Raw genomic sequence first — 27,376 nt, forward strand, 5'->3', positions numbered from 1 at the left:
CTGATCCCACATCCCTTTCAAAGAGTACTGGAGAAAACGAGCAGGTCATGTTGCATAGAATGCAGAACATAGGATAGTACAGCACAGAAACAGACCTTCTGCCCACAATGATCATGCTGCTGCAGCTGTGAAAAAGAACATAGAGCAGTACAGCACAATAACAAGGACATCATTGTGTGTCGAATATGCTGCCAATTTAACTAATCCCCTCTGCCTGCACAAGATCTATATCCATGGAACCGATGTGCTACAATCCTGAGAACTATATACTGCACTCTGTATGTTTTGCATCTATTGTACTAGAGTTTTTACTTGACTTTATGTTTGCATAGTATTAGAAATTAGAACAGTACTGCAGAGGAACAGGTCCTTATGCCCACAATGCTTTTAGCACTTTGGCCTTCATCAGTCGAAGTATTGATTATAATAGTTGGGAGGTCATGGTGCAGCTATATAACATGTTGATAAGGCTGCTATGTGCCTCATCAGTTTTGGGCACCATGTTATAGCAATGATGTTGTAGCGTAAATTTACAAGGATGTTGCCAGGACTCAAGGGCCTGAACTATATGTAGAGGTTGAGCAGGCTGGGACTCTATTCCTTGGAACACAGGAGGATGTGGCGTGTACAAAATTGTGAGAGGAATAGATAGGGTAAATGTACAGAGTCTCTTGCCCATAGTAGGGGAATCGAGAACCAGAGGGCATAGGTTAAGGTGAGGGGCAGGGGGGGGGAGGGGTGTAACTTTTTTTTACACAAAGTATGGTGGGTATACAGAACGAGCTGCTGAAGGAGGGGGTTGAGGCAGGTACTATCGCAACATTTAAGAAACATTTAGACAATACATGGATAAGAAAGGTTTAGAGGAATATGGGCCAAACGCACACAGACTAGTGTAGATGGGACATGTTGGTCGGCGTGGGCAGGTTGGTCCGAAGGGCCTGTTTTCATCCAGTATGACTATGACTCTTCAGTCCGTGCCAAACATGATGCCAAGTTGAACTAAACCCTCCTGCCTACATGTGATCCATATCCCATGCCTATCCAGGGGACCCATCCATCTCTTCTTTGCAATAACAGTGTTACCTTTGTTAAATGGAGCACTATCAGATGTTGGAGTCAGCATGGAGCTGGTCCAGTCATATATGGTTAGTGACAAAGGTGGGTCAGGGATGGACATTCTACAGATATTGACTCACCTCATGGCTGTCCAACGTTAAATCCAATTTGCACCGTTCATCCTGAAGGGTGGATGAACATGGAGCCTAGACCATACAGCACAGAAGCAGGCCCTTCGGCCCACAATGTCCATGTTGAACATGATGCCAAGTTAAACTGATCTCCTTGGCCTGTGTGTTTAGTTCAGGTTATTGTCATGTGTACTGAGGTACAGTGAAAAGCTTTTTTGTTGCGTTCTATCCAAAGTCCGCACTTCTCCTTTAAACTTCGCTTCTCTCGCCACAAAGTTATGCCTGGTCTTTGACGTTTCCAGCCTGCAAACAAATGTTCTGACTGTCTACCCAGTGTATGCCTCTCATTATCATGTATCAGTCTCTCTCCCCCCCCACCCCCCCACTCACTCCCTCCCCCCCCCCTCCCCCCCCCCCCCCCCCCCCATCAACCCCCAATCTCCGTCATCTTAGAGAAAACAATCAAAGTGTCGAACTGCTCCTTAAAGCATATACTCTCAAACCCAAGACGCACATAAAGAGCTGGAGTAATTCAGCGGGTCAGGTTGCATCTCTGGGTGGCACTGTGGTGCAGTGGTAGAGTTGCTGCCTTACAGCGCTTACAGCTCCAGACACCCGGGGTTGATCCAGACTACGGGTGCTGTCTGTACGGAGTTTGTACGTTCACCCCGTGTCCGAGTGGTTTTTCTCCGGGATCTTCGGTATCCTCCCACACTCCAAAGATGTAGAGGGTTGTAGGTTAATTGGCAGGGTAGGTCAAAGGTCAAAGGGCATGTTTCTGAGCTGTATCTCTAACCTAAACTAAAGTAAACTGAAAAAAGGGTGGCTGTCTTTCAGGTCGGGACCCATCTTCAGACTCTAACCGAGGCAACTTTCTGGTAAATGGAATTTTGGGTCAGGATCCTTCTCCACAGGATCCTTCTCCACAGATGCTGCCTGAGTTCCTCTGAGTTCCTCCAGCACTTTGATTTTTGGTCAAGGTTCCTGCATCTGCATTCTGAAAAAGGGACACCATCCGAAACGTTACCATGTTCCCTAGAGATGAGACCTGGCTCATTGAGTTACTCCAACACATGTTTTATCTGCAATTCCTTGTTCATCCAAATTCTCTCCAAGTCCCCATCTCTCACCTACAGCCTTGGGGCAATTTACAGAGGCCAATGAGAGTATGCAAACTCCACACAGACGGCACCCGAGGTCATCACAGTTTTGGGGATGGGCCGGGGTGGCCGGTGAGAACCAGTGGCCCCTCCCAGCCTGACCTGCTCTTTATCCACATGCCCTGGATACACTCACCCAGCACCCAGCCCGTGTGACTGCAGTCAGAGTCTCCCTGCCCTGCGCTACAACCGAGCGCTGCGTCTCCCGTCAAACTCGTAGCGGATCCGCGCTGTCAGCAGCTCACGCTAAACGCACAGTATCTCGGCGCTGCTGTGCACAGTTGTACTGTATCACACAGACCATGGGCTGCTCCTCCGCCTCTGCTGCTGCTGCTGCTGCTGCTGCTGTGCACCGGACGCGCCGCCGCTTTCCAGCTCACCGTGCTCCACACCAACGATGTACACGGGCGGGTGGAGCAGACGAGCGAGGACTCGGGCAGGTGCGGCACCGACACCAGCCGCTGCTTCGCCGGCGTGGCCCGCAGGTTGACCAAGGTCAAGGAGCTGCGGGCCAGCGATGCCAACGTGCTGTTGCTGGACGCGGGAGACCAGTACCAGGGCACTATCTGGTTCAACTACTACAAGGGCAGCGAGGCTGCTCATTTCATGACCAAGCTGGGCTACGATGCCATGGTAAGAGAACACCCTCGATGCCCCTGACCCGCACCGGCCGGAGCTCCGTGCGTGGCTAAACCAGGGAGATGCTACATTAAACCATCACCTCTCTCTCCCCATTCTCTACCCCCATCCCCCCCCCCCCCCCCCCCCCCCCTCTCTCCCCCTCCTTCTCTCCCTCCCCTCCACCCCTCTCCCTTCCCTTTTCTCCCCCTCCCCTCTTTCTCCTTCCCTTCCTCTCCACCCCCGTGTACCTCGCCGGTACCTCTGCCGGGTCTGTGATCCAACTGGTTGACCCCCCCCCCCCCCCCCCCCCCCCCCCCCACCAACCAAGCAAAGGCTGGTATTTCCCGCATGGGACGCGAAAACATTTCGGAGTCCGGTGCGTGTTATTTTAAAGACATACATAAAATACTGGAGTGACTCAGCGGGATCAGTATCATCTCTGGATAAAACTCTGGATCTCTGGATTGTTCCCGATGTTGGGGAAGTCCAGGACAAGGGGCCACAGCTTAAGGATAAGGGGGAAATCCTTTAAAACTGAGATGAGAAGAACTTTTTTCACACAGAGAGTGGTGAATCTCTGGAACTCTCTGCCACAGAGGGTAGTTGAGGCATTGGCTATATTTAAGAGGGAGTTAGATGTGGCCCTTGTGGCTAAGGGGATCAGAGGGTATGGAGAGAAGGCAGGTACGGGATACTGAGTTGGATGATCAGCCATGATCATATTGAATGGCGGTGCAGGCTCGAAGGGCCGAATGGTCTACTCCTGCAGCTAATTTCTATGTTTCTATGTAAAAGGAATGTGCCACGTCTCTATCTCCAGGGGTGCTGCCTGACATTCTGAGTGACTCCAGCGTAAAACCAAAGCGTAAAGCCGAGGCAGTGTGAAGTGTAACTGGAAGGGAGGTTGGTTTGTGGGATTGGCTGGGCTACGTCCACAACTCCTGGCTGAAGTGGTGCCTTAATTAACTAAAGCTTTTACACATCTTGGCACTTGTGTACAAGATCTGTCAGCGTCCAGAAGTTATTTCTGTCTTCGGTGTAAATCAGCTTCTGTAGTTCCTTCCTACGCTTTTCACTTTAAATGTAGCAAATTAAAACACAACACATCGTAGCATTTACCGCAAGGTACAATAACGGCAAACAAGGAACTGCAGATACTGGTTTACACAAACAAAAACTAGCTGAAAGAGTATTAGTTCAGTTCCGCTTTTCTGGCTTTTACTGTGCTGTGGTGCAGAGAGACAAAACATAGCGGCAAATTACCAGCGAATGCGAGCATCCTGTGAATAGCTGTGTACCAGGCTGCTGAAGTGCAGCTAGCGGCAATTTACTTTAACGGGGTTTAACGGTATCACTTCCCAACTTCAGAAAGATAACCAGCTTCGGTCAGATTTGTGGTCCGTGAGGAATCCGCTCAGCACCAGAGAATTGCTCCTTTGATATGAGTCAGCACTGTGAGAAAATTGTGCCTGTCTTTTATCGATCTCAGCGAGAGATTGACCGCTCTTGCATTTGCCAACACCAAAAACAACTGCAAGAGGAAACCTTATCAAATCAACTAGATTATTTCTGGAGACAGAAAGTCACAAAGAGCTGGAGAGACTCAGCGGGTCACGCAGTATCTCTGGAGAACATGGAACGGTGACGTTTAGAGTCAGGACCCTTCTTCAGTTACTGCTGAGTTAATCCAGCACTTTTGTATAATAACCAGAATCTGCGGTTCCTTGTTTCTGCATTATTCCTAGAGACACAAGGAACTGCAGATGCTGGTTTATACAAAAAACAAAGGCACAAAGTACTGGAGTAATTCAGAATGCCTGTAAAATGTGCACCAGACTCAGGAAAAACTCTTTCTCCTCTGTAATCAGGCTTCTTAACAGTCTTTCCATAGCCCAAGGTACTGTTCGATTCACCATCCTAATTGACCATCTCCGGTACGGGGTTGGTATTGATGGCACTGCCCTGAGCTGGTTCTCAAAGGTAGGAGTTTCTCTACTAACTAACATAGGCAACTCTTTCTCCTCCCCAGCTAGAGTCTGCTGCGGGGTTCCACAAGGTTCCATCCTTGGCCCCATTCTCTTCTCCCTGTATATGCTCCCCTTAGGCCAAGTCATTCAAAGGCACGGCATTTCCTTCCATTGCTATGCAAACGATACACAGCTCTATCTCCCCCTGAAGCCCAACAACCGATTAAATCTACTTAACCTTATCCGCTGCCTCGAGGATATAAAGTGTTGGATGGCCCAGAACTTCCTCCAACTAAACGAGAGTAAGTCTGAGGTCATCCTTCTCGGCCCCTCGGACTCAATCAAAAAGATAGCAGGCAGCTTTGAAAGCCTTACCCCATTACCCAAACCTCACGTCAAAAACCTTGGCGTGATATTAATAATAATAATAATAATAATAATATCTTTTATTGTCATTGCACGTCAGTGCAACGAGATTTAGTATGCAGCTCCAACCGATGAAAAAGAAAAGTAAAATAAATAAATAAGCTGTGTGTCGTGACCATCCGAGGGAGACAGTCCAGGGGGGGTGGGGGGCATTCAGCAGGGCCGGTTCAGAGCCGCTATAGCTCTTGGAATAAAGCTGTTTCTGAGTCTGGAGGTTCGGGCGTAGAAGGCCTTGTAACGTCTGCCGGAGGGAAGTAGTTCAAACAGTCCGTTACAGGGGTGTGATGAGTCTTTATGGATGCTGACGGCCTTCCTGAGGCACCGTGTGTGGTAGATGCCCTCCAAGGCTGGTAGCTCTGTCCCAATGATCCTCTGCGCTCTGTGGACGACGCGCTGAAGAGCTCTCCTCTCCGCCTCCGTGCAGCTGAGATACCACACAGAGATGCCATACGTTAATATGCTCTCTGTGGTGCAGCGGTAGAACGTTGTCAGCAGCTGTTGGGGCAGACCAGTCTTTTTTAATGTCCTCAGGAAGAACAGTCGTTGCTGTGCCTTCTTGACCAGCGCAGCGGTGTTGGTGGACCATGTGAGGTCCTCTGAAATGTGAGTGCCCAGAAACTTAAAGCTGGACACTCTCTCCACACTTTCCCCGTAAATGGAGATTGGGGCGTATTCTCCATTATGGGACCTCCTGAAGTCAATAATCAGCTCCTTGGTCTTGGAGGTGTTTAGTGACAAGTTGTTACATGTGCACCAGTCCGCCAGGTTCTGCACCTCCGCCCTGTATTTTATTTCATCACCATTGGTGATCAGCCCAATCACTGTTGTGTCATCTGCAAACTTCACGATGGTGTTGGTGTCGAATGCAGGAACACAGTCGTGAGTGAAGAGGGAGTAGAGCATGGGGCTCAGTACACAGCCCTGTGGTGTGCCGGTGCTCAGGGTGATAGTGGAGGACAGGTGCGGGCCCAGTCTCACTGCCTGCGGTCGCTCCGTCAGAAAGTTCAGGATCCAATCGCATATCGGCGAGCTGAGGCCTAGCGGGTGGAGTTTGGTGGTGAGCTTGGTGAGTCAATGAAGAGCATCCTCACGTACGTGCCCTGTCTGTCCAGGTGAGTCAGGACAGTGTGAAGAGCCAGGGAGATGGCACCCTCTGTTGATCTATTTGCCCTGTATGCAAATTGATGAGAGTCCAGTGAGGCAGGGATGCTGGATTTGATATGGGAGAGGACCAGCCTTTCGAAGCACTTCATTGGGATTGGAGTTAGGGCAACCGGGTGGTAATCGTTCAGGTTGGTGACTTTGGACTTTTTCGGCCCCGGCACTATGGTGGCTGTTTTCAGGCACTTGGGGACCGTTGCCAGAGATAGAGATAGATTGAAGATTCTCGTGAATACCTCCGCCAGCTGTACCGCACAGTCCTTTAGTACCCTTCCCTGTACTCCATCCGGGCCTGCAGCCTTGCGTGGATTGATCCTACGCAGAGCGCACTGTACCTCCTGAGTGCTCAGTGTTAAGCGTTAAATATTTGACTCTGCATTGAAATTTGACAAACAAGTCAATGCCGTGGTAAAAGCTAGCTTCTTCCAGCTTTGGACAATAGCTAAAATAAAACAATTCCTGCAGTTTGATGACATCCACACATTTATCTCCTCCCGCCTCGATTACTGCAACTCCCTTTACACTGGCATCAGCCAATCTTCCCTGTCCCGCCTGCAACTGGTCCAAAATTCCACAGCGAGACTCCTGACGGGCACCCGAAAAAGGGACCACATCACCCCGATTCTGGCCTCTCTCCACTGGCTCCCTGTGCGGTTCCGAATAAATTTCAAGATCCTTCTTTATGTTTACAAAGCCCTTAACGGGCTTGCCCCCACCTACATCAAAAGTCTGCTTACCCACCACACCACCCTCAGATCGGCCGACTTGGTGTTACTGAACAACCCGTGGTCTAGGCATAAGCTCAGGGGCGACCGCGCCTTTGCGGTTGCAGCTCCTAGACTGTGGAACAGCATCCCTCTTCCCATCAGAACTGCCCCCTCCATCGACTATTTTAAATCGAGACTTAAAACTCATCTTTACTCCCAAGCCTTTCTTGACATCCTCTGAGGGAGGGCTATATGTATGTATTTATGTATGTACTTAATCTATGAACCACTGTTGTATAACGTTAGTGCCTCCACCAATGTAAAGCACTTTGGTCAACGAGAGTTGTTTTTTAAATGTGCTATAGAAATAAAAGTGACTTGAAGTGACCTCTACCCCTTTGTGGACACTGGACCTTGTCTCTGGAACTGATGCACTACAATGCTGGGAACTATATTCTGCACACTGTAACTTCCCCTTTGCTCTATTGTATTTGATTTAGACATGATCGTATTTATGAAGAGTATTGGAAAATAGAACATAGGACAGTACAGCACAAGAACAGGCCCTTCAGCCCACAATGTCTATGCTGAACATGATGCTAAGACCAGTCTTATTGCCCCATACGTAATCCACATCCCTCCATTCCCTGCATAAACACGTGCCTATCATACCCGCCTCCACCACCACCCCTGGCAGCACGTTCCTGGCACTCACCATCCTCTGTGTAAAATAACTTGTCCCCAAAATCTTCTTTAAACTTTACCCCTTTGAGTGATGCCCTCGAGTATTTGATATTTCCATCCTGGATAATACGATTCTGACTGTCTATTATCTGATCAGTTTGGATAGCATGCAAATCAAAGCGTTTCACTGTACCTCGGTACACATGACAAGAATAAACCTAAACCAAAGCAAGTAAGAATTTCATTGCTGCTGCCCCGATACATTGGACAATTAACTCTTAGTTTAGTTTATTATTGTCACGTGAACTGAGGTACAGTGAGGGTGGGAGATTGCAACCTACACGTGGTCCTCCCTGTTTCGATGAATGCAATCAACCCGGCGGGCACAATCAAATAAGATCAAATAGAACAATTTGTCGTACAACTTTAGGCTGTGCACGCCGTACGCAAGAAGAAGGTACAGTGAAAAGTATTTTTGTTGCGTGCTCTCCAGTCAGCGGAAGACAAGACATTAAGCCGTCACGGTGTACAGATACAGGATAAAGGAAATGATGTTTAGTGCGAGTTAAAGTCTAGTAAAATCCGATTAAAGATAGTCTGAGGGTCTCTCATGAGGTAGATGGGAGGTCAGGACCGCTCTCTAGTTGGTGAGAGCACGGTTCAGTTGCCTGATAACAGCTGGGAAGAAACTGTCCTTGAATCTGGAGGTGTGCATTTTCAAATTTTTGTACCTCTTGGCTGATGGGGGAGAGGAGAAGAGAGAGTGTCTGGGGTGAGACTGGTCCTGTTATGCTGGTGGCCTTGCCGAGGCAGCGTGAGGTGTAAATGGAGTAAATGGAAGGGAGGTTGGTTTGTGTGATGGTCTGGGCTACGTCCACAACTCCTGTCTGAAGTGGTGCCAGAATTATAGACAATAGACAATAGGTGCAGGAGTAGGCCATTCGGCCCTTCGAGCCAGCACCACCATTCAATGTGCTGATCATCCCCAATCAGTACCCCGTTCCTGCCTTCTCCCCATATCCCCTGACTCCGCTATTTTTAAGAGCCCTATCTAACTCTCGTTTGAAAGCATCCAGAGAACCTGCCTCCACCCCCTCTGAGGCAGAGAATTCCACAGACTCACCACTCTCTGTGAGAAAAAGTGTTTCCTTGTCTCCATTCTAAATTGGTTACTCTTTATTCTTAAATTATCTAAAGCTTTGCCACATCTTGGCACTTGTGTACAGATCTGTCAGAATACTACAAGATGTGATGGTACAAGAGGGGGTAGAGGTGATTGGTGAGGTTTTTGCCCCGGGCTGGAGAGTCTGCTTGGGGGGTTGTTCGTTTTATAACTGGGAAGTTTGAGAGAAGATTCAGTGGAGATGGGAGAGGCTGACACTGTGTCATCAGTGCTGTCGGCCGAACTGTGGGCGGTGATGACTCGGCGTACAGGAGAAAGCTACAAGACCATTAGATTAGCCTGGAGAGAGTGGATGTGGAGAGAATGTCTCCGCAGTGGGAGAGTCTAGAACCAGAGGGCACAGCCTCAGAATAAAAGGATGTACCTTGAGAAAGGAGATGAGGAGGAATTTCTTTAGTCAGAGGGTGGTGAATCTGTGGAATTCATTGCCACAGATGCCTGTGGAGGCCACGTCAATGGATATTTTTTAATGCTGATTCTTTATTAGTAAGGTGTCAGGGTTTACAGGGAGAAGGCAGGAGAATAGGGTTGAGAGGGAAAGTTAGATCAGCCATGATTAAATGGCCTAATTCTGCTCCTTGAACTTGTGAAATAAACATTATAACTGTTGCAGTAAGAGTGAATATATGAGTTTTAAGATTCTACTTCTGCTGTTTATAACTCGCTTCAGCTGGAGTTCCTGGGCCTGCTGGTAGTTAAGTCTCCTGTTAATCAGCTTAAGCGAAATAGGTCAGTGAATGCTACGGTAGGGACTGGTGTCTGTGACATGACCCGTAAACAATGTTATGTATGAGAAGTTCAATTCTCAGATGCTTAGAAACTACTTGGCATCCAAAGATTTAGACCATGTGCACAAACAAAGTGCTGGAGGAAGGCAGCAGGTCAGGCGGCATCTGAGGAGGGGAGTGGACAGGTGACATTTTGGGTTGGGGTCCTTAGTTCAGTTGGGCTCTAGTCTCCTCCAACATTTCCAAGACACACAGGTTTGTAGGTTAATTGGCTTCCCCAGACTTTTACACTGTAGAGAAACAGCATGGAAACCGTCCCCTCATCCCAACGAGTCCCTGCCGACCAGCGATCACCCGAAGGGCCTGTTTCCACGCTGTATCTTTAACGTCTAAAAGTGTGAGGAAGCCAATTAACCTACAAACCTGTACGCCTGTGGAGTGTGGGAGAAAACTGGAGCACACGGAGAAAACACACACTATCACAGGGAGAGGGTACAAACTCTGCACAAACAGCACCCGACGTTAGTATCGAACCCAGATCTCTGGCACTGTGTAAAGGCAGTAACTTTACCGCTGTGCTATTGTGCCAACTTTCTTCAGATTGATTGTAGTAAGGAGGGGAATGTTGGAAGGGGGGGTACAAAGCCAGGCAAGTGATAGGTGGTTACAGGTGAGGAGGGGGGAGGTTTGATTGACAGATGGGTAGATTAAGAGACAAGGGCCAGAGGTGGAAAGGGGACGGAAGGGTATCAGATGTAGGAAGAGAAGTTTAAAGCTGGAGGCAGGGGACGGGGGTAGGTGAAAGAGCGGCGATAAAATGGAAGTTGGGGACTTGGGGATGTGTGTGGTGTCTGGTGAATGTCAGGAGGAGGGGGAAAACACAGCTGGCTTGGGGTGATGGGGACATGTATGTGCACCAGAGTAGGTGGCGAGGGAGAGAAACGGGCAAGAGGGTATTACTTGAAACTGGAGAATTCAATGCTCAGACCATTGTGTTGGAGGCAACACAGATAGTTTTCTTTGGTCAATGGTAGTGATCAGGGATCAAGGTCCACTCCATTGCCTGAGTTAAAGATCAATATGATGAATAAATACACTACAAAGATCGCCTACGCCAGGTGCTTTGCCCTTGGCATACACTTGACATCCTGGAGAAAGTGACTTTGTAAAGCTGTTAAATATAGACACAAGGAATTGCAACTGCTGGTTTACAAAAAAATAGACACAAAGTGCTGGAGTAACTCAGTGGGTCAGGCAGCATCTGTGGGGAAAAGAAATAGGTGAAGTTTCAGGTCGGGACCGTTCTTCAGACTGATTATAGGGGTGGGGTGGGGGGAGGGTGATGCTGAACAAGAGGTAAGGGCAGGACAAAGCCTGGTAAATGATAGGTGAATAGGTACAAATTACATAGAAACATAAAAAATAGGTGCAGGACTAAGCCATTCGGCCTTTCGAGCCAGCACCGCCATACAAGATGATCATGGCTGAGCATCCAAAATCACTACTTTTTTCCCCATATCCCTTGATTCCATTAGCCACAAGAGCTAAATCTAACTGCTCATCACTAATTGCTAGAGTTATGCCCCTGTCCTACTTAGGAAACCTGAACGGAAACCTCTGGAGACTTTGTGCCCCACCCAAGGTTTCCGTGCGGTTCCCGGAGGTTTTTGTCAGTCTCCTTAACTGCTTCCACTACCTGCAACCACCTGCAACCACTTACAACCTCCGGGAACCGCATGGAAACCTTGGGTGGGGCGCAAAGTCTCCAGAGGTTTCCGTTCAGGTTTCCTAAGTGGGACAGGGTCATGCCGCATCTCTGGAGAAAAGGAAGAGGTTACATCTCAGGTCGTGATCCTTCTTCAGACTGAGAGAAGGCTCTTGACCTGAAAAGTCACCTATTGCCTTTGTTGGAAGGCCGGAAATGAAAAGACAAAACGTGTGAGAAGTTTTAAAGATATAGCGTGGAAATCAAGGCCAATGAATCTACAAACCTGCAATGTGGGAACAAACCAGAGCACCTGAAGAAAACCCGGGCAGCTACAGGAAGTACGTACAAACTGCATACAGACAGCACCTGTCCGTGGTCAGGATCTAACCTGGGTCTCTGGCGCTGTGAGGCAGCTGCTCTACCCGCTGCACCCTGAAGATATGGCGATAAGGGGAGAAGAGGCATCAATCGTGCCAGAGGAAGGAATGCAGATGGAGGGGAAATGGAAATGTGGGTGAGTATGAAGGGGGGGGGTAGAGGGAAGAGAGCTGGCTGCCGATATCAATGAAAGTTATGTTTAGGAAGGAACTGCAGATGCTGGTCTACACTGAAGAAAGGCATAACATGCTGGACTAACTCAGCAGGTGGGGCAGCACCTCTGGAGAAAAGGAATGGGTGACGTTTCGGGTTGGAACACGTGCGTCGGACTGAGTCAAGGGTCACGGCCCGAAACATCACCTATCCCTTTTCTCCAGAGATGCTGCCCAAGCATGGGAACAGGGAACCCCCCCCCCCCCCCCCCCCCCCCCCCCCCCCCCCCCCCCCTTCAGTCCTCGCCGATCAGCGATCACCCGTACACTAGTTTAATTTAGTTTAGAGATACAGCATGGAAACGGGTGCTTCAGCCCACCGAGTCCACGCCGACCAGCGATCCCTGTGCACTAGCACTATCCTACACACCAGGGATAATTTACAATATTTACCAAAGCCAATTAACCTACAAACGTGTACGTCTTTGGAGTGTGGGAGGAAACCGGAGCACTGGGGAAAACCCACGTGGCACAGGGAGACATGCAAACTACATACAAACAGCACCCATAGTCAGGATCGAATGTGGCAGCACTGTAAGGCAGCAATTTTACCACCTTAGTTCTATGTTATCCCTAGTTCATAGTGAAAAATAATACATCTTCCATGCAGAGTTTCCACGGCCCTCACAGCTGATTATACAATGGCAGGCTTGTTCCAGGGAGCGGCCACTTGCTATAATTATTCACTCAGATGCCAAGTTTCCTAGCAGGGAGGCAGGCGTGAACAAGAATACAGCAAAGGCAGCTTCTTACTCTGAGAAGCCTTTCAGTAGAGTATCTGCTGGCTTTGACCACTTCCTCACCACTGCCGCCTCCAGTGACAAATACTCCGCCCTCCCCACACTGTTTCTGACACCCTGTCCCCCCCCCCCCCCCATATCTACTATCCTTCCTTCTTTCCTTCCTTCTTTCCTTCCTTCTTTCCTTCCTTCCTTCCTTCCTTCTTTCTTTCTGTACAGACTTTCACTGTACCTTAATTGGTACATGTGACAATAAACTGACCTTGAAACCCGAAACGTTGCCTGCCCACGTCCTCCACAGATGCTGCCTGACTCACTGAGTTCCTCTAGTACTTTGAGTTTTGCCCTTGATTATGTTGGTTACTTTCCTGAGGCAGCGTGAAGTGTAGATGGAGTCACTGGTGATGGGGAGTCTGATCTGTGTGATGGACTGGGCTACATCCAAAATTCCCTGCAATTTCTTGTTCCTTCAATTCCATTTCTGTCACATGTTGCTTGAGAGGAAGAAACTGGTTCATCAGCTGGACGAGGTTGCTGGTTGAAGCATTATTCCACTACTGTGACACATTTACTCATGGTCTCTGATCTTAATTCAAATTTGAGTTCTGGGCTGTTGCCTGGAACAGGAACTCCAGGATGTTTTAATAACAAATTAGGCTTGCAAAATAGCACGGTGGTGCAGCGGTAGAGTTGCTGCCTTACAATAGCAATCGGCCCGGGCTCAATCCTGACTACGGCTGTTGTCAATACCAGCAGATTATTATCTGAATTATGTCAGATTAGGAAAAGGAAAGGTGCAACGAGACCTGGGTGTCCTTGTACATCAGTCACTGAAAGTAAGCATGCAGGTACAGTAGGCAGTGAAGAATGCAAATGGCATGTTGGCCTTCATAGCGAGAGGATTTGAATATAGGAACAATGAAGTCCTAATGCAGTTGTACAGAGCCCTGATGAGACCGCACCTGGGCTCTGTACAAGGGAGTGCAGTGTAGACTGACATATGATGAAAGAATGGGTCGACTGGGCTTATATTTAGAATTTAGAAGGATGAGAGGTTATTGCATTTAATGCATTTAGCATTGGATTTAATTTCCATGAGAGGAATCAGGTAGATGCACAAGGGGAAAAGATTTAATAGGAATCTGAGGCATAACTTTTTCACACAAAGGGTGGTAGGTGCATGGAACAAGCTGCCAGAGGAGGTAGTTGAGGCTGGGACTATCCCAACGTTTTAAGAAACATTAAAAAAAAAAATAATAATAATATTTTTATTAGAAGCAAACATGTTATGGTAAAATATAGTTACCTATTATAGTAAAAACTTTTCATGTACATCAATCATACATTATTACATTTTTCAATTGTGGATTGATTCTGCTTCTAGTTGTTTTTATATAGATAGAAAGAGAGAAGAAAACAAAAGAATTACAAATGTCAGAAAAGAAAAAAAAGTGGAATGAATTACTAAGAATACGTAATTGGAGATAGGTTCGTAGATTATAACGTATAACTTTTCATCTAATCCCGAGTTCAAGCTTAAGTTGGGTTTCCGTGCTGGGCCAATTTGTCCCTTCAAATAGTTAATGAATGGAGACCATATTTTAACAAAAAGTTCTTGTTTGTTCATTAAGACAAGTCTAATTCTTTTCAGGTGTAGGATCTCCAACATTTCCACAATCCACATTTTATTTGTGGGGATTATAGGGCCTTTCCAAAATTTTAATATCAATTGTTTCCCAGTTATTATACTGTAATCGATGAAGTTTCTTTGGCTTGTTGTGAGTGTTAAACATTGTTCTGATATTCCAAGTATTATTAGTTTTGAGTCTAGATCCAATTTAGTATTACCAACTTCAGAAATTATTCCAAAATTATCAGTCCAGAAATTTTTGATTTTTGTACAATTTGCAAAAGTATGTGTTAAATTGGCCTCTAGATGCAGACATTTATCACAGACAGGAGAAATATGTGGGAAGATTCTATTTAGTTTTATTTTAGAGTAATGTAATCTGTGTAAAACTTTAAATGTATTAAAGCATGTCTGGCATTTAACGAGCATTGATGTATATATTGTAAACTTTCGTCCCAAATATCTTTCGTTATAGGTTGACCTAATTCATTTTCCCATGTGTGTCTATATAATTCCATCGATGGTACCTCGCTGTCTAAGAGGGTGTTATAAATATGTTAATAATTTTTCAGTGTTAGGATGCTTATTCAAACATTCATCAAGAATTTCTGGTTCCCTAGTCCTATAATCTTGTGTATTAGATTTAACATAATCTCTAATTTGTAGATATCTGAAGAAATTATTTGAGTGTAGACCGTAGATCTGTTGTAACTCCTGAAATGAAAGAAAAGTTCCTTTCCTATAAAGATGTCCAATCTTTTTAATTCCATAATTTTTCCATTGTGTGTTAAGAAACATTTAGACTGGAACATGGGTAGGACAAGTTTGGAGGAATATGGACCAAGCGCAGGCAGGTGGGACTAGTGTCGCTGGGACATGTTAGCCAGTGTGGGCTAGTTGGGCTGAAGGGCCTGTTTCCACACTGTATCACTCTATGACTCTATTTGCATTACCGATTCAACTTGCTAATTAACTTGTTAGGAATCCTGCACTAGCACTGCCAGGTCCCTTTGCATCTCCGATTTCTGAATCTCTAAACTCTAAATTAAACGTTAAAATAGATTAAAAATAAAAATATCCTGGGCATGTTCGTCACTGACCATGGGTTGGCAGAAAGTCCTTGAGAAATCCCAGCATAGCTCTAAAGAGGAGCAGTGGTGATGACATCAGTCATTTATGAAGGGTTATCACATGTTGCTTTAATTTAATGAAGTTGGGATTCCTTGGTCTAGAATTTCATAAATTTTTCCTACTCACCACCCAATTAACTATTTAAAAATCTTCTTAAACTTAGAGTTAAGAGTCATAGGCCCAATTCATCCATACCGACCAAATTACCCCATCTAATTTAGTCCCATTTGCCCTCGTTTGGCCCATATCCATAGAGTTACAGTCTCACAGGGTGGAAACAGGCCCAACGTGCCCACATGCCCAACATGCTCTGTCTACACTAGTCTAACCTGCCTGCCTTTGGCCCATATCCCTCTAAACCTATCCTTTACCTGTACCTTTCTAAATGTTTCTTTCACGTTGTGATAGTACCTGTCTTGACTGCCTCCTCCAGCTGCTCTTTCCATACACCTATCATGTCACAGTGGTACAGCGGTAGAGTTGCTGCCTTAGAGCGCCAAGAGACCCGGGTTCGATCCTGTTTATGGGGGTTCTGTGTATGGAATTTGTACCTTCTTCCTGTGACCACATGGGTTTTCTCCAGGTGCTCTGGTTTCCTCCCACACTCAAGTCATGCAGGTTTGTAGGTTAATTGGCTTCCGTAAACTGTCCCTGGTGTGTAGGATAGAACTAGCTTCAGGGTGATCACTGATCGGCATGGGCTCGGTGGGCCTGTTTCCATGCTGTATCTCTAAACTAAACACTGGGAGAATGTATAAACTCCGTACTGACGACACCGGTAGTCAGGATTGAACCCGGTTCTCTGGCGTTGGAAGGCAGCAACTCTACCACTGTACCGCCCCTTATTAACCCTTTAATTAACTTGTCTTTGTTGAGGTGTGGTGCCTGGGGAAAAGGCCACATACGTAATGGCTGGGCTTGTATGGCAAGTGTTTTGTATAAAACTCCTCTACATGTTAATGTTAACTAGCCTGTAATCATGAAAAATCTAAAAAAAACAGCAGATGCTGGAAATTGGAAATAAAAACAGAGTGCTGAAAACTCCCAGCAGGTCAGGAAGTATTTGTGAAAGAGAAATGAGGTTGGTGGTTTGGGTTGGTTCTGTGGCATTTATATTTATTGCTGAAACCTAACCTGTGGAACCCCAGCCTGTCAGCGCCAGGGAGCCTTCGACAGCTTTGGTTACGGAAATGAACTCTCGCCAAGTTCAATCCAATCAAACAAACGGGTGGAGTTCCCAGATATTACATCAAACATGAATTTGGACCCTCAGAGGATGGAAGCAATGTTTCCATTCCTTGCAAGGGTCTCGTCCCAACTGTGCCTTAAGAAACCAGAGCAGCACAGGAACTTCGGCCCACAATGTAATCAGAATGGTGGGAGGATCAAGGGAGAAGGAGCGAGTGGGGAAGAAGTGGAGCGAGAGACGGAGGGAGCGGGAGGGAGGTGGAAAAAGCAGACTGGAGATGAGAGTTGGTGTGAGGGAGGGGGAGAGAGACGGAGGGAGGGAGACAGAGGGAGGGAGACGGATAGAGATGGACGAGGGAGACTGAGGGAGCAGGGTGAGATAGATGGAGTGGGCGAGAGGCAGAGGGTGAGAATACAGAGGGTGAAGTGGGATGGTTGTGGGAGAGGCAGAGGAAGACTGGCGGTGAGAGTGGAGGAGAGGTGGAGACTGAGAGATTGGGGGAGAATGAACTCGGCACAATAATGGGGACACAGTGTGAATGCCTTGAGCTGCACTGGCACGGGATCACACAAACCAGGGCCAATATTCAATGCCAAGTTCTCAAAATATGCATGGGCTGGGTTTCAGGAAAATAAACTTGTTTTTGATGAATCTAAGTTTAAATGAGCATGGTGCAGTCAACACCAGTTTTACTCAGTGGAACAGCTGTGAACAGCCCAGATACCAAGTGATCAACCCCAGGCACCCAGTACATGACCACCCCCTACCCCTTCCACACCCCCCCCCCCCCCGCCAACCCCACACCCTCCACCCCCACAACCCCCTCCAATTCCCTCACCCCCATCGCCTCCACACCCCCCTCCACACCCTCCTCCACAAGGTAGAGTGTGGAGAGTCTAGGACCAGAAGGCACTGCCTCAGAATAAAAGGAAGTGCCTTTATTGACCACCAGGGGCGCAGAACGATTGGCAGCCCCACCAACCGTCTGTTTGTTTTTCCGTCTGTTTGTTTGTTCCTCTTTTTTAAATTTTTAGTGCGTGTTATAGGTTTGTGGAAATGTTCTCCGGTTTGTTTTATATGGGGGGGGGGGGGGGGGGGCGGCACTTTTTTTTCTGTTTCTTACCTTGCCGGAGACACGATGTTTCTAGGTCGCGTCTCCGGTTGCTTTGCGGCCTACCATCGATGGACTCCTCAGACTGACCTTAGGCCCTACCATGGGGCGTGGACTTAATATCGTAGCTGATCCCTAGCCTGGGATCGCTCCAACCGCAGCCTGCGGACTTACCATCAAGAGCCCCCAGTCTCTGGAGAGGTCATGGATGTTGGGAGCTCTAACAAATGCAGAGGCTCAACCAGCCCCGACGCGGGGTCCCATCAGCGACACGGGGGAGCTGACACCCCCCGGATCCCCAGGAGCTGATCGCCTCAATGCGGAGGGCCCAAAACGCCACTGGCTGCGCGAGTGTAGGAGAACTAAGGGAAGAGATTAAACTTTTTTTTGCCTTCCATCACAGTGAGGAATGTGGAGTCTCTGTGGTAGATGTTTATGTTCAAATGTGTTTTGTGTGTTCTGTTGCTTTTTACTTGTATGACTGACTTGGCAAATGAAATTCCTCGTATTTTGCAAAACATGCTTGGCTAATAAAGTATTATTGTGATTTTGATAGGCAAAAATGCTGGAAAAACTCAGTGGGTGAGGCAGCATCTATGGAGCGAAGGAATAGGTGACATTTCGGGTCAACCCGAAACGTCACCTATTCCTTCGCTCCATAGATGCTGCCTCACCCGCTGAGTTTCTCCAGCATTTTTGTCTACCTTCGATTTTTCCAGCATCTGCAGTTCTTTCTTAAACATTGTGATTGTGATTGTGATTTAGAAAGGAGATGAGGAGGAATTTCTTTAGTTAGAGGGTGGTGAATCTGTGGAACTCATTGCCACTGATGGGTGGTGGAGGCTGTCATTGGGTATTTTTTAAATGGGGATTGACAGGTTCTTGATTAGTAATGGCTTGATTAGTAGGGTTATGGGGAGAAGGCAGGAGAATGGGTTTGAGAGAGAAAAATAGAATAGTCATGATCGAATGATGGAGTAGATTTGGTGGCTGAATGGCCTAATTCTGCTCCTATGTTATGATCTCATGCATGTATAATGTGGATAAATGTGAGGTTATCCATTTTGGTGGCAAAAACAGGAAAGCAGACTATTATCTAAATGGTGGCCGACTAGGAAAAGGGGAGATGCAGTGAGACCTGGGTGTCATGGTACACCAGTCATTGAAAGTAGGCATGCAGGTGCAGCAGGCAGTGAAGAAAGCGAATGGTGTGTTAGCTTTCATAGCAAAAGGATTTGAGTATAGGAGCAGAGAGGTTCTACTGCAGTTGTACAGGGTCTTGGTGAGACCACACCTGGAGTATTGAATACAGTTTTGGTCTCCAAATCTGAGGAAGGACATTATTGCCATAGAGGGAGTGCAGAGACGGTTCACCAGACTGATTCCTGGGATGTCAGGACTGCCTTATGAAGAAAGACTGGATAGACTTGGTTTATACTCTCTAGAATTTAGGAGATTGCGAGGGGATCTTATAGAAACTTACAAAATTCTTAAGGGGTTGGACAGGCTAGCTGCAGGAAGATTGCTCCCAATGTTGGGGAAGTCCAGGACAAGGGGTCACAGCTTAAGGATAAGGGGGAAATCCTCTAAAACTGAGATGAGAAGAACTTTTTTCACACAGAGAGTGGTGAATCTCTGGAACTCTCTGCCACAGAGGGTAGTCGAGGCCAGTTCATTGGCTATATTTAAGAGGGAGTTAGATGTGGCCCTTGTGGCTAAAGGGATCCGAGGGTATGGAGAGAAGGCAGGTACGGGATACTGAGTTGGATGATCAGCCATGATCATATTGAATGGCGGTGCAGGCTCGAAGGGCCGAATGGCCTACTCCTGCACCTAATTTCTATGTTTCTATGTCTGAGCAATTAGTTGTGTCCTCGTTAAAGGAAGGATGTTACCACATTGGTAGCATATCAGAGAGACAGCCGGGAAGGCACACCAATGACTCAACTTCCTGATAAATCTGAGGAAATTCTGACTCTTACGAACTTCTACAGATGCACCATAGGAAGCATACTATCCAGTTGCACCACAGCCTTGTTTTGGAAACAGCTCTGCCCAAGACTGCAAGGAGTTGCATAGAGTTGTTGATGTAGCCAGTCCATCACACAGACCATACTCCCCACCATTGACTCCATCTACACATCACGCTGCCTCAGTAAAGCAGCAAACATAATCAGACTTGTCCCACCCCAGTCATTCCTCCTTCTCCATGCTCCCATCTGGCAGAAGGTACAGAAGCTTGAAAGTGCACACCGCCAGACTCAGGAACAGCTTCTTCCTTTCTGTTAGCAGGCTTTTGAACGGCCCTTCCATAGGCTAAGGTATTGTCCGATTCACATCTATCCTATCGTGGACATTGGACTTTGTCTATGGATCCGATGAGCTACAAAACTGAGAATTATATTCTGTACTCTGTAGCTTCCCCTTCACTCTACCCATTGAGTTTGACTTGATTGCATTTATTTATGTTATTATCTGATTTTTTTGGATAACATGCAAAACAATTTTTTTCACTGTATCTCAGTAGTGACAATAATAACCCTAAACCCAAAGCTGTTCCTGTGCTGTGCTGTTCCATGTTCTATAAGAAACAGAAGCTGATCTTCCTCAATCTGTTCCATCATTCAATAAGCTGATCTTCCACCTTTTAGACTATAAAGATACACTGCGGAATCAAGCCCTTCAGCTCACCGAGTCCAAACCAACCAGCGATTACCTCAAACACTAACACTATTTATTATACACACATAATTCACAATTTTTTTTACCAAAGCCAATTAACCTACAAACCTGTACGTCTTTGGAATGTGGGAGGAACCCGGTGCACCTAGAGAAAACCCACGTGGTCACAAGGAGGACGTGCAAACTCTGTGCAGACAGCACCAGAGGACAGGATTGCACCTGTGTCTCTGGTGCTGTAAGGCAACAATTCTACCGCTGCATCACTGTGCCACTTCAGAATGATCTTAAGATGGTGCCCAAGCTAGGCGATTGTGCTGGTCCCAGAAGTTAATCTGAAATCACACATTACAATTGTTCCAATCTTTTAAACTTCTTTGCATAAGTTCATATATTCTACTAGCAGAATTAGGCTATTTAGTCCATCAAGTCTACTCCGCCATTCAATCATGGCTGATCTATCTTTCTCTCTCAAAAACCCCATTCTCCTGCCTTATCCCCATAATCCTTGAAACCTGTCCTAATCAACAACCTGTCAATCTCATGATCTCCTTTAACATCCAGGACAACCCAACAGCTGAGTCTCTACAGCCCTCTGGGCCGGAGAATTCTAAGGGTAGTCCTTACCCCTCAGAGTCCAGAAGTATGTTCTCATCTCAGGGCTACGTGTGTCCTGCCCCTCGCTGCCGAACTGTGAGGCCAGTTCTTAAATCCCAGCCGGTGGAAGTATCATCCTTGCTTCCATACCTTGCGCATTGCACTGTTTGTTGACTGCTTTTCCTCTCCTGCTCGACAGGCCTTGGGCAACCACGAGTTTGACAACGGTGTCAATGGTCTTTTGGAGCCTTTCCTCCTCAACGTTACGTTCCCAGTGCTGAGTGCGAATCTTAAAGAAGATGCAGACCAAGTCCCAAGCCTCAAGGACTACTACACGGCTTCAACTGTGCTGACGAGAGGTGGTGAGAAGATTGGCGTGGTTGGATATACCACCAAGGAAACCCCAACTCTCTCCAGCCCAGGTAGGTGTTGAACGGCCTGCGACTGCTGTCCTGAACTACTATCTACCGCACTGGAATCACTCTGGTTTTACTTTGCACGAAACTGTCACAGTCTGCCCTCTCCTCATTCTCATCCACTTCTCCTCCCAGTACTTTTCCACCAGTCCCTCCTTCTCCTCACCTGCCTGCCTGTCACTCTCCTCTCATCAGCCTAACTCTCCTCACCTGTTGCACTCAGTTGCCTCTGATCACCTATTAACCCGGTATATAGACTCTCCTCACCGTTCACACAGTGCCAGATTGTTCTCAGCATTCATGCAAGACTCTCCAGCGATTTCCCGTGCTGATCGAAGTTACCTATAACTAGAGAACGTGCATTGTTGTTGTGATTCCAGGGCCGCACCTAATCTTTGAGGATGAGATTGTGGCCGTACAACGCGAGGTGGACATGCTGACGCAGCAGGGGGTGAACAAGATCATCGCCCTGGGGCACGCGGGCTTCCAGATCGACCAGCTGATCGCGCAGAAAGTGCGGGGAGTGGATGCGGTGGTGGGCGGACACAGCAACACCTTCCTTTACACAGGTACCGCCCCTGCCGTGCACCCGTCTGACGCCCAGCCTCGCGTCCGGCTTACAGTACACATGCCGGCTCACCGCGGTGATGCCGGCGATCTCGGCAATGTCCCCCCTCCCCCCTCCGGGTTTGTCCAACATTCCCACGATCAGTTTAGTTTAGAGATCCAGCATGGCCAGCGATCACCGCACACTTACACTATCCTACACACTAGGGACAATTTGCATTTATACCAAGCTAATTGATCAAATCGAACAAGTTGTCCTACAACTTTAGGCTGTGCACGCCATACGCAAGAAGAAGATAGTTTTCCTGTATCTTACTTCAATAAATACAATTGTTTGTACTCGTCAAAATGATCTTTCTCCAGCAATGGATTGGAATCCTTGAATCCTGCTTGTATTTTATTACAGATACTTAAGTAGACTCGTGTCTACATTGCTTATGTTGTTGGTTTGTTTTCACAGGCAAGGCTCCTTCCAATGATGTACCAGTTGGCCAATACCCATTCATGGTGACGTCAGACCATGGGCAGTTGGTCCCTGTGGTCCAGGCCTACGCGTATGGGAAGTACCTGGGACATCTGCAGCTCACCTTCGACAACGCGGGCCTAGTGACGGAGAGCAAAGGGAACCCCATCCTGCTAGACAGCAGCATCCCCCAGGGTAACGCACACCTTTGTGGGACTCTGTCAGGCCATAGATACACACAAGGGCGTGTCAGGCAACATCTCTGGAGAACATGGATAGCTGACGTTTCAAGATCTTGACCCAAAACCTCACCTATTCCTTTTCGCCAGAAATGTTGTCTGACACGCTCTTGTTTCTGCAGCTTTTTGTGCCCATCTTCATTGTAAATCAACATCTGCTATTCCTTCCCACACATTTGGTTGGGCCAGATCTGGAGTATTGCGTGCAGTCTGGTCACCCTGTTACAGGAATTGATATGGAGAGAGTGCAAAGGAAGTTTATTAGAATTGTGCCTGGATTAGAGGGTTTGAACCACATGTAGCGTTTGGATAGACTTGGATTGTCTTCTCTGAAACATCGGGGGTTGAGGGAAGACTTGATAAGTCCTAAGGAATAGGAGTAGAATTGGACTATTCGGCCCACCAAGTCTATCTCTCCCTCCTAACACCATTCTCATGCCTTCTCCCCATAACCTCTGACACCTGTACGATTCAAGAATCTATCTATCTCCGCCTTAAAAATATCCTCTGATGTGGCCTCCAGCCTGTGGCAAAGAATTCCACAAATTCCCCGCCCTCTAACTAAATACATTTCTCCTGATCTCCTTCCTAAAAGAATGTCCTTTAAGCCGAAAGCTATGACCTCTATTCCTAGACTCCCCCACTAGTGGAAACATCCTCTCCACATCCACTCTATCCAAGCCTTTCACTATTCCGTATGTTTCAATGAGGTCCCCCCTCATTCTTCTAAACTCCAGTGAATACAGGCCCAGTGCGGATAAACGCTCATCATAGGTTGACCTACTCATTCCTGGGATCATTCCTGTAAACCTCCTCTGGACCCTCTCCAGAGCCAGCACATCCTTCCTTAGATATGGTGCCCAAATTGGCTCACGATTTTTCAAATGCGGCCTAACCAATGCCTTACAACCTCAACATTACATCCCTGTTTTATATACAAGCCCTATTGAAAAAATGTTAGCATTGAGTTTGCTTTCTTTGCTCTCGATTCGACCTGCAGATTAACTTTTGTGGAATTTTCACCCCATTTAGAAAATAGCCTATGCCTTTATTCCTACTACCAAATTGCATTACTCCACACTTTGCTACACTATATTCTATCTGCCACTTCTCTGCCCACCCTCCCAACCTGTCCAAGTCTTTCTGCAGAGTCCCTGCTTTCTCTACATGACCTGTCCCTCCACCGATTTGCGTGTCAACTGCAAACTTTGACACTAAGCCTTCAGTTCCTTTGTCCAAGTAGAGATATATAAAATTACCAGAGGCAAAGATAGGGTAGATAGATATGAAAGGCCTGGAGAGAGTGGGTGGGGAGAGGATATTCCCACTAGAGTCGAGGACCAGAAGGCAGAGCCTCAGCATAAATAGAGGGTGGTGTAGCCATTGGATATTTTTAGAATAAAAGGCTACAGGGAGAAGAGGAGGAATTTATCTTTGCCAGTAGGGTTTGGCGAATCTGTAGAGTTTTTATTGCCACTGGAGAATGAGGGTGGTGGAGCCAAGGTCACGTTTTGGATCTTTTTAAAGAAAGGGAAAAGGATGAGCCAGAATCTGGAGGGTGTTTAGCAGGGGAGCTGTAGAAAGGACTAGAATTGGGGAATTCGAGATGCCCCCGGGGTTGCAGAATTCCGGTGCTGCTCGCTGTGGCCATGGAGGAGACCCAGGACAGAAGGCGGAGTGGGAGGGGGGTTGAAGTGCTGAGCCTCAGTTTTGCGGATCTTAGTGTTATCGCCCAACCTGCTTGGTCTCACCGATATTTGCTGCATCTAGAGCAGCGGAGCAATAGATTTTAGCGTCGCTGAACGATTTTGGTCCTTAAGTCGAGGGGGGAGGTGAGTGTTGCATCTTTGCAAGGAAAGTGCACGGTTTAGACTGAGTTTAACGTCTTTAGCAGATATAGGGGGAGATGGGAAGATGTGGCGAGTAGTGGCTTGGAGGTGGGCTGACGAGGATTATTTTTTGTTGGTTTGAGCTGAGGTTAGCGTGCGGGGGTATGGCTGACCCTGGTGCGAGTTTATGGTGGAGGAGGGGAACCCCCGTTCCCTAGCAGATGTCCTGGTGTGGAGTCTATGCGGCGTTTAGAGTAGGGGATGGAGTCCTTACAGGAAGCAGGGTTGAGTGTTAGTTTATAGTGTATGTCGTTAGAAGTCTATCACCTGTGTAACCTTCGATTCTTTAGTTGAGGTTAGCGTAGCTGAGTTTATCTTAGCTGAGTCTAGTTTAGCGTTGATTAGCTTAGTTTAGATTAGTTTGGAGAGACAGCATGGAAACAGGCCCCTCGGTCCACACCAACCAGCAATCACTCATACACTAGTTCTATCCTACACATAGAGACAATTTACAGAGGGCAATTATCCTACAAACCTGCACATCTTTGAAATGTGACAGCACCTGAAGAAAACCCCACGTGGTCACAGGGAGAACGTACAAACTCCACACTCAGACAGCACCCATAGTCGGGATCGAACCGGAGTCTCTGGTGCTGTGAGTCTGTGGCTCTGCCCGCTGTGCCGCCAATTCCAGAGGTGTGACTTTTCATACTTCTGTACCTCCTGCCCTGATGGGAGAGGGGAGAAGAGGGAATGTCTGGTGTGAGACCCATCCTTGATTGTGCTGGTGGCCTTGCTGCGGAGTCTGAGTGGGGAGAGGCAGTCAGAGGGATGGGGAAGAGTGGACAGGGAGGGGCTGGGCTGGCAGAGGGGCGAAGGCCAGTTTACCCCAAACATGACCATTGGTGAAACCTTACCTCCGCTGCAGAGAAGAAGTTGCTGACAGATGTGAACAGGTGGAAAGCCTCCCTGGCCAATTTTGGGAAAGAAATCGTTGGCCGGACGGTGGTGTACTTGGACGGGACAACGGTGGGATGCCGGAATCGGGAATGCAACATGGGGAACATGATCTGTGATGCTATGGTGAGCAGTCTACCATCTCCCACTGACACATACTCATACCATCATAGGTTCACAATCATCGGAAGTTAATTAGCCTACAAACCTGCACATCTTTGGAGTGTGAGAGGAGCCGGAGCACCCTGGGAAAACCCACACGGTCACGGGGAGAACGTACAAACTCCATACAGACAGCACCTGTAGTCAGGATCGAACCTGGGTCTCTGGCGCTGTAAGGCAGCAACTCTGCCACTGTGCAGCCCAATGCTCTACAACATTCCTCTGGGCCCTACATTCACTGTGAAGGCCTGCCGCATTGGTTGGCCAAAGGACCATCTGCCTTGTGTAAGAAAGAACTGCAGATGCTGGTTTAAATCGAAAGTAGACACAAAATGCTGGAGTTACTCAGCGGGACAGGCAGCATCTCTGGAGAGAAGGGATGGGTCACGTTTCGGGTCGAGGCCCTTCTTCAGACTTGGGCTCGGAACATCTGCCTAGCCGCTGACTAGATAGCGCGCACCAGAAGCTTTTCACTGAACCTCGGTACACGTGACAATAAAACAAAACTATTAAATCACTGAATCAGCTAAAGCATTTCCCCCTCCGTTATTTAGTTTGTTAGAAATACAGCGTGTAAACAGGCCCTTCGGCCCATCGAGCCCGCTCCAACCAGCGATCCCCGCACACTAGTACTATCCTACACATAAGAGACAATTTACTTACCCGCCGCAGGGGGAAGCAGCAGGCGGTGGTGGCGGTGACCGATGCAGAGCCGGTGGGTCTCTGCACGTCAGTGTAGAGAGATAATGTGGTCACCCAACCTGGTCCATCACTTCCCACTCACATCACCGTCCCAGAAACGGTCAAGCAGAAATGTTCAAGTGTACTGATGAAATCAATGCTGCATTTCCCGCTCTCTTTCCCTCTGCCCATCCCCCATTCTCTCCTCCTCTCGCTACCTCTCCTTCTCCCTCTATCCCTCTCTACCGCTCTCTCACTTCCTCTCCCTCCATCTCTCTCTATCCCTTCCTCTTTCTCCTTTTTCACACTCAATCCCTCCCTTCTCTCTCCCTTCCCCCTCTCTATCCCTTTCTCTCTCTCTCTCTCCCTCTTTCTCTCTCTCTCTCTCTCTCTCTCTCTCTCTCTCCCCCCCCTTCTGTCTCCTTTCACCCCTCTCTCCCTTACCTGCTCTTCCCTCATTCTTCATCTCTTTTATCCCTTCTTCTCTCTCTCTCTCTCCCCCTCTTCTTTCCTCCCCTCTCTCCTTCTCCACTCCCCTTCTCTCTTCTGCTCTCCCTTTCCCTCTCGCACTTCCTCCGTCTCTCTCTCACCCTCTCTTTTTCTCCCTGTCTTTCCTTTGCTCATTCTCTGTCTCTCTCTCTCTCACTCCGTTTCTCCCTCTCCTTTCCCCATGCCTCTCCCGTCACTTTCTCTCCTCTCCCTGACTCTCACACTCTCTCATTTCAGATCCAGCAAAATATCAGAAAGCCAGACGATCTGTTTTGGAGCCATGTAGCCATTTGTCTGACGGGCGGGGGTGGTATCCGAGCACCGATTGATGAGCTGGTCAACAATGGTAGGTGCGACCACAATTAACCGAC

At 47.7% G+C, this 27,376-nt stretch overlaps 1 protein-coding gene across 1 annotated transcript in view; it reads left to right on the forward strand.

Annotated features, from left to right (window-relative positions):
- The first annotated feature begins 2,503 nt into the window (after positions 1–2,503).
- The window catches only part of nt5e (5'-nucleotidase, ecto (CD73)), a 39,835-nt gene continuing 14,962 nt past the window's right edge, over positions 2,504–27,376 (forward strand). Inside the window, 7 exon segments of the mRNA XM_055639478.1 lie at positions 2,504–2,673; positions 2,675–2,983; positions 21,402–21,624; positions 21,999–22,187; positions 22,646–22,843; positions 25,645–25,799; positions 27,243–27,351. Coding sequence (XP_055495453.1) covers positions 2,653–2,673; positions 2,675–2,983; positions 21,402–21,624; positions 21,999–22,187; positions 22,646–22,843; positions 25,645–25,799; positions 27,243–27,351 — 1,204 coding nt within the window. The 5' untranslated portion in view covers positions 2,504–2,652.

The sequence above is a fragment of the Leucoraja erinacea genome, chromosome 8, assembly GCF_028641065.1.
Source record: "Leucoraja erinacea ecotype New England chromosome 8, Leri_hhj_1, whole genome shotgun sequence".
Classification (NCBI taxonomy): Eukaryota; Metazoa; Chordata; class Chondrichthyes; order Rajiformes; family Rajidae; genus Leucoraja; species Leucoraja erinaceus.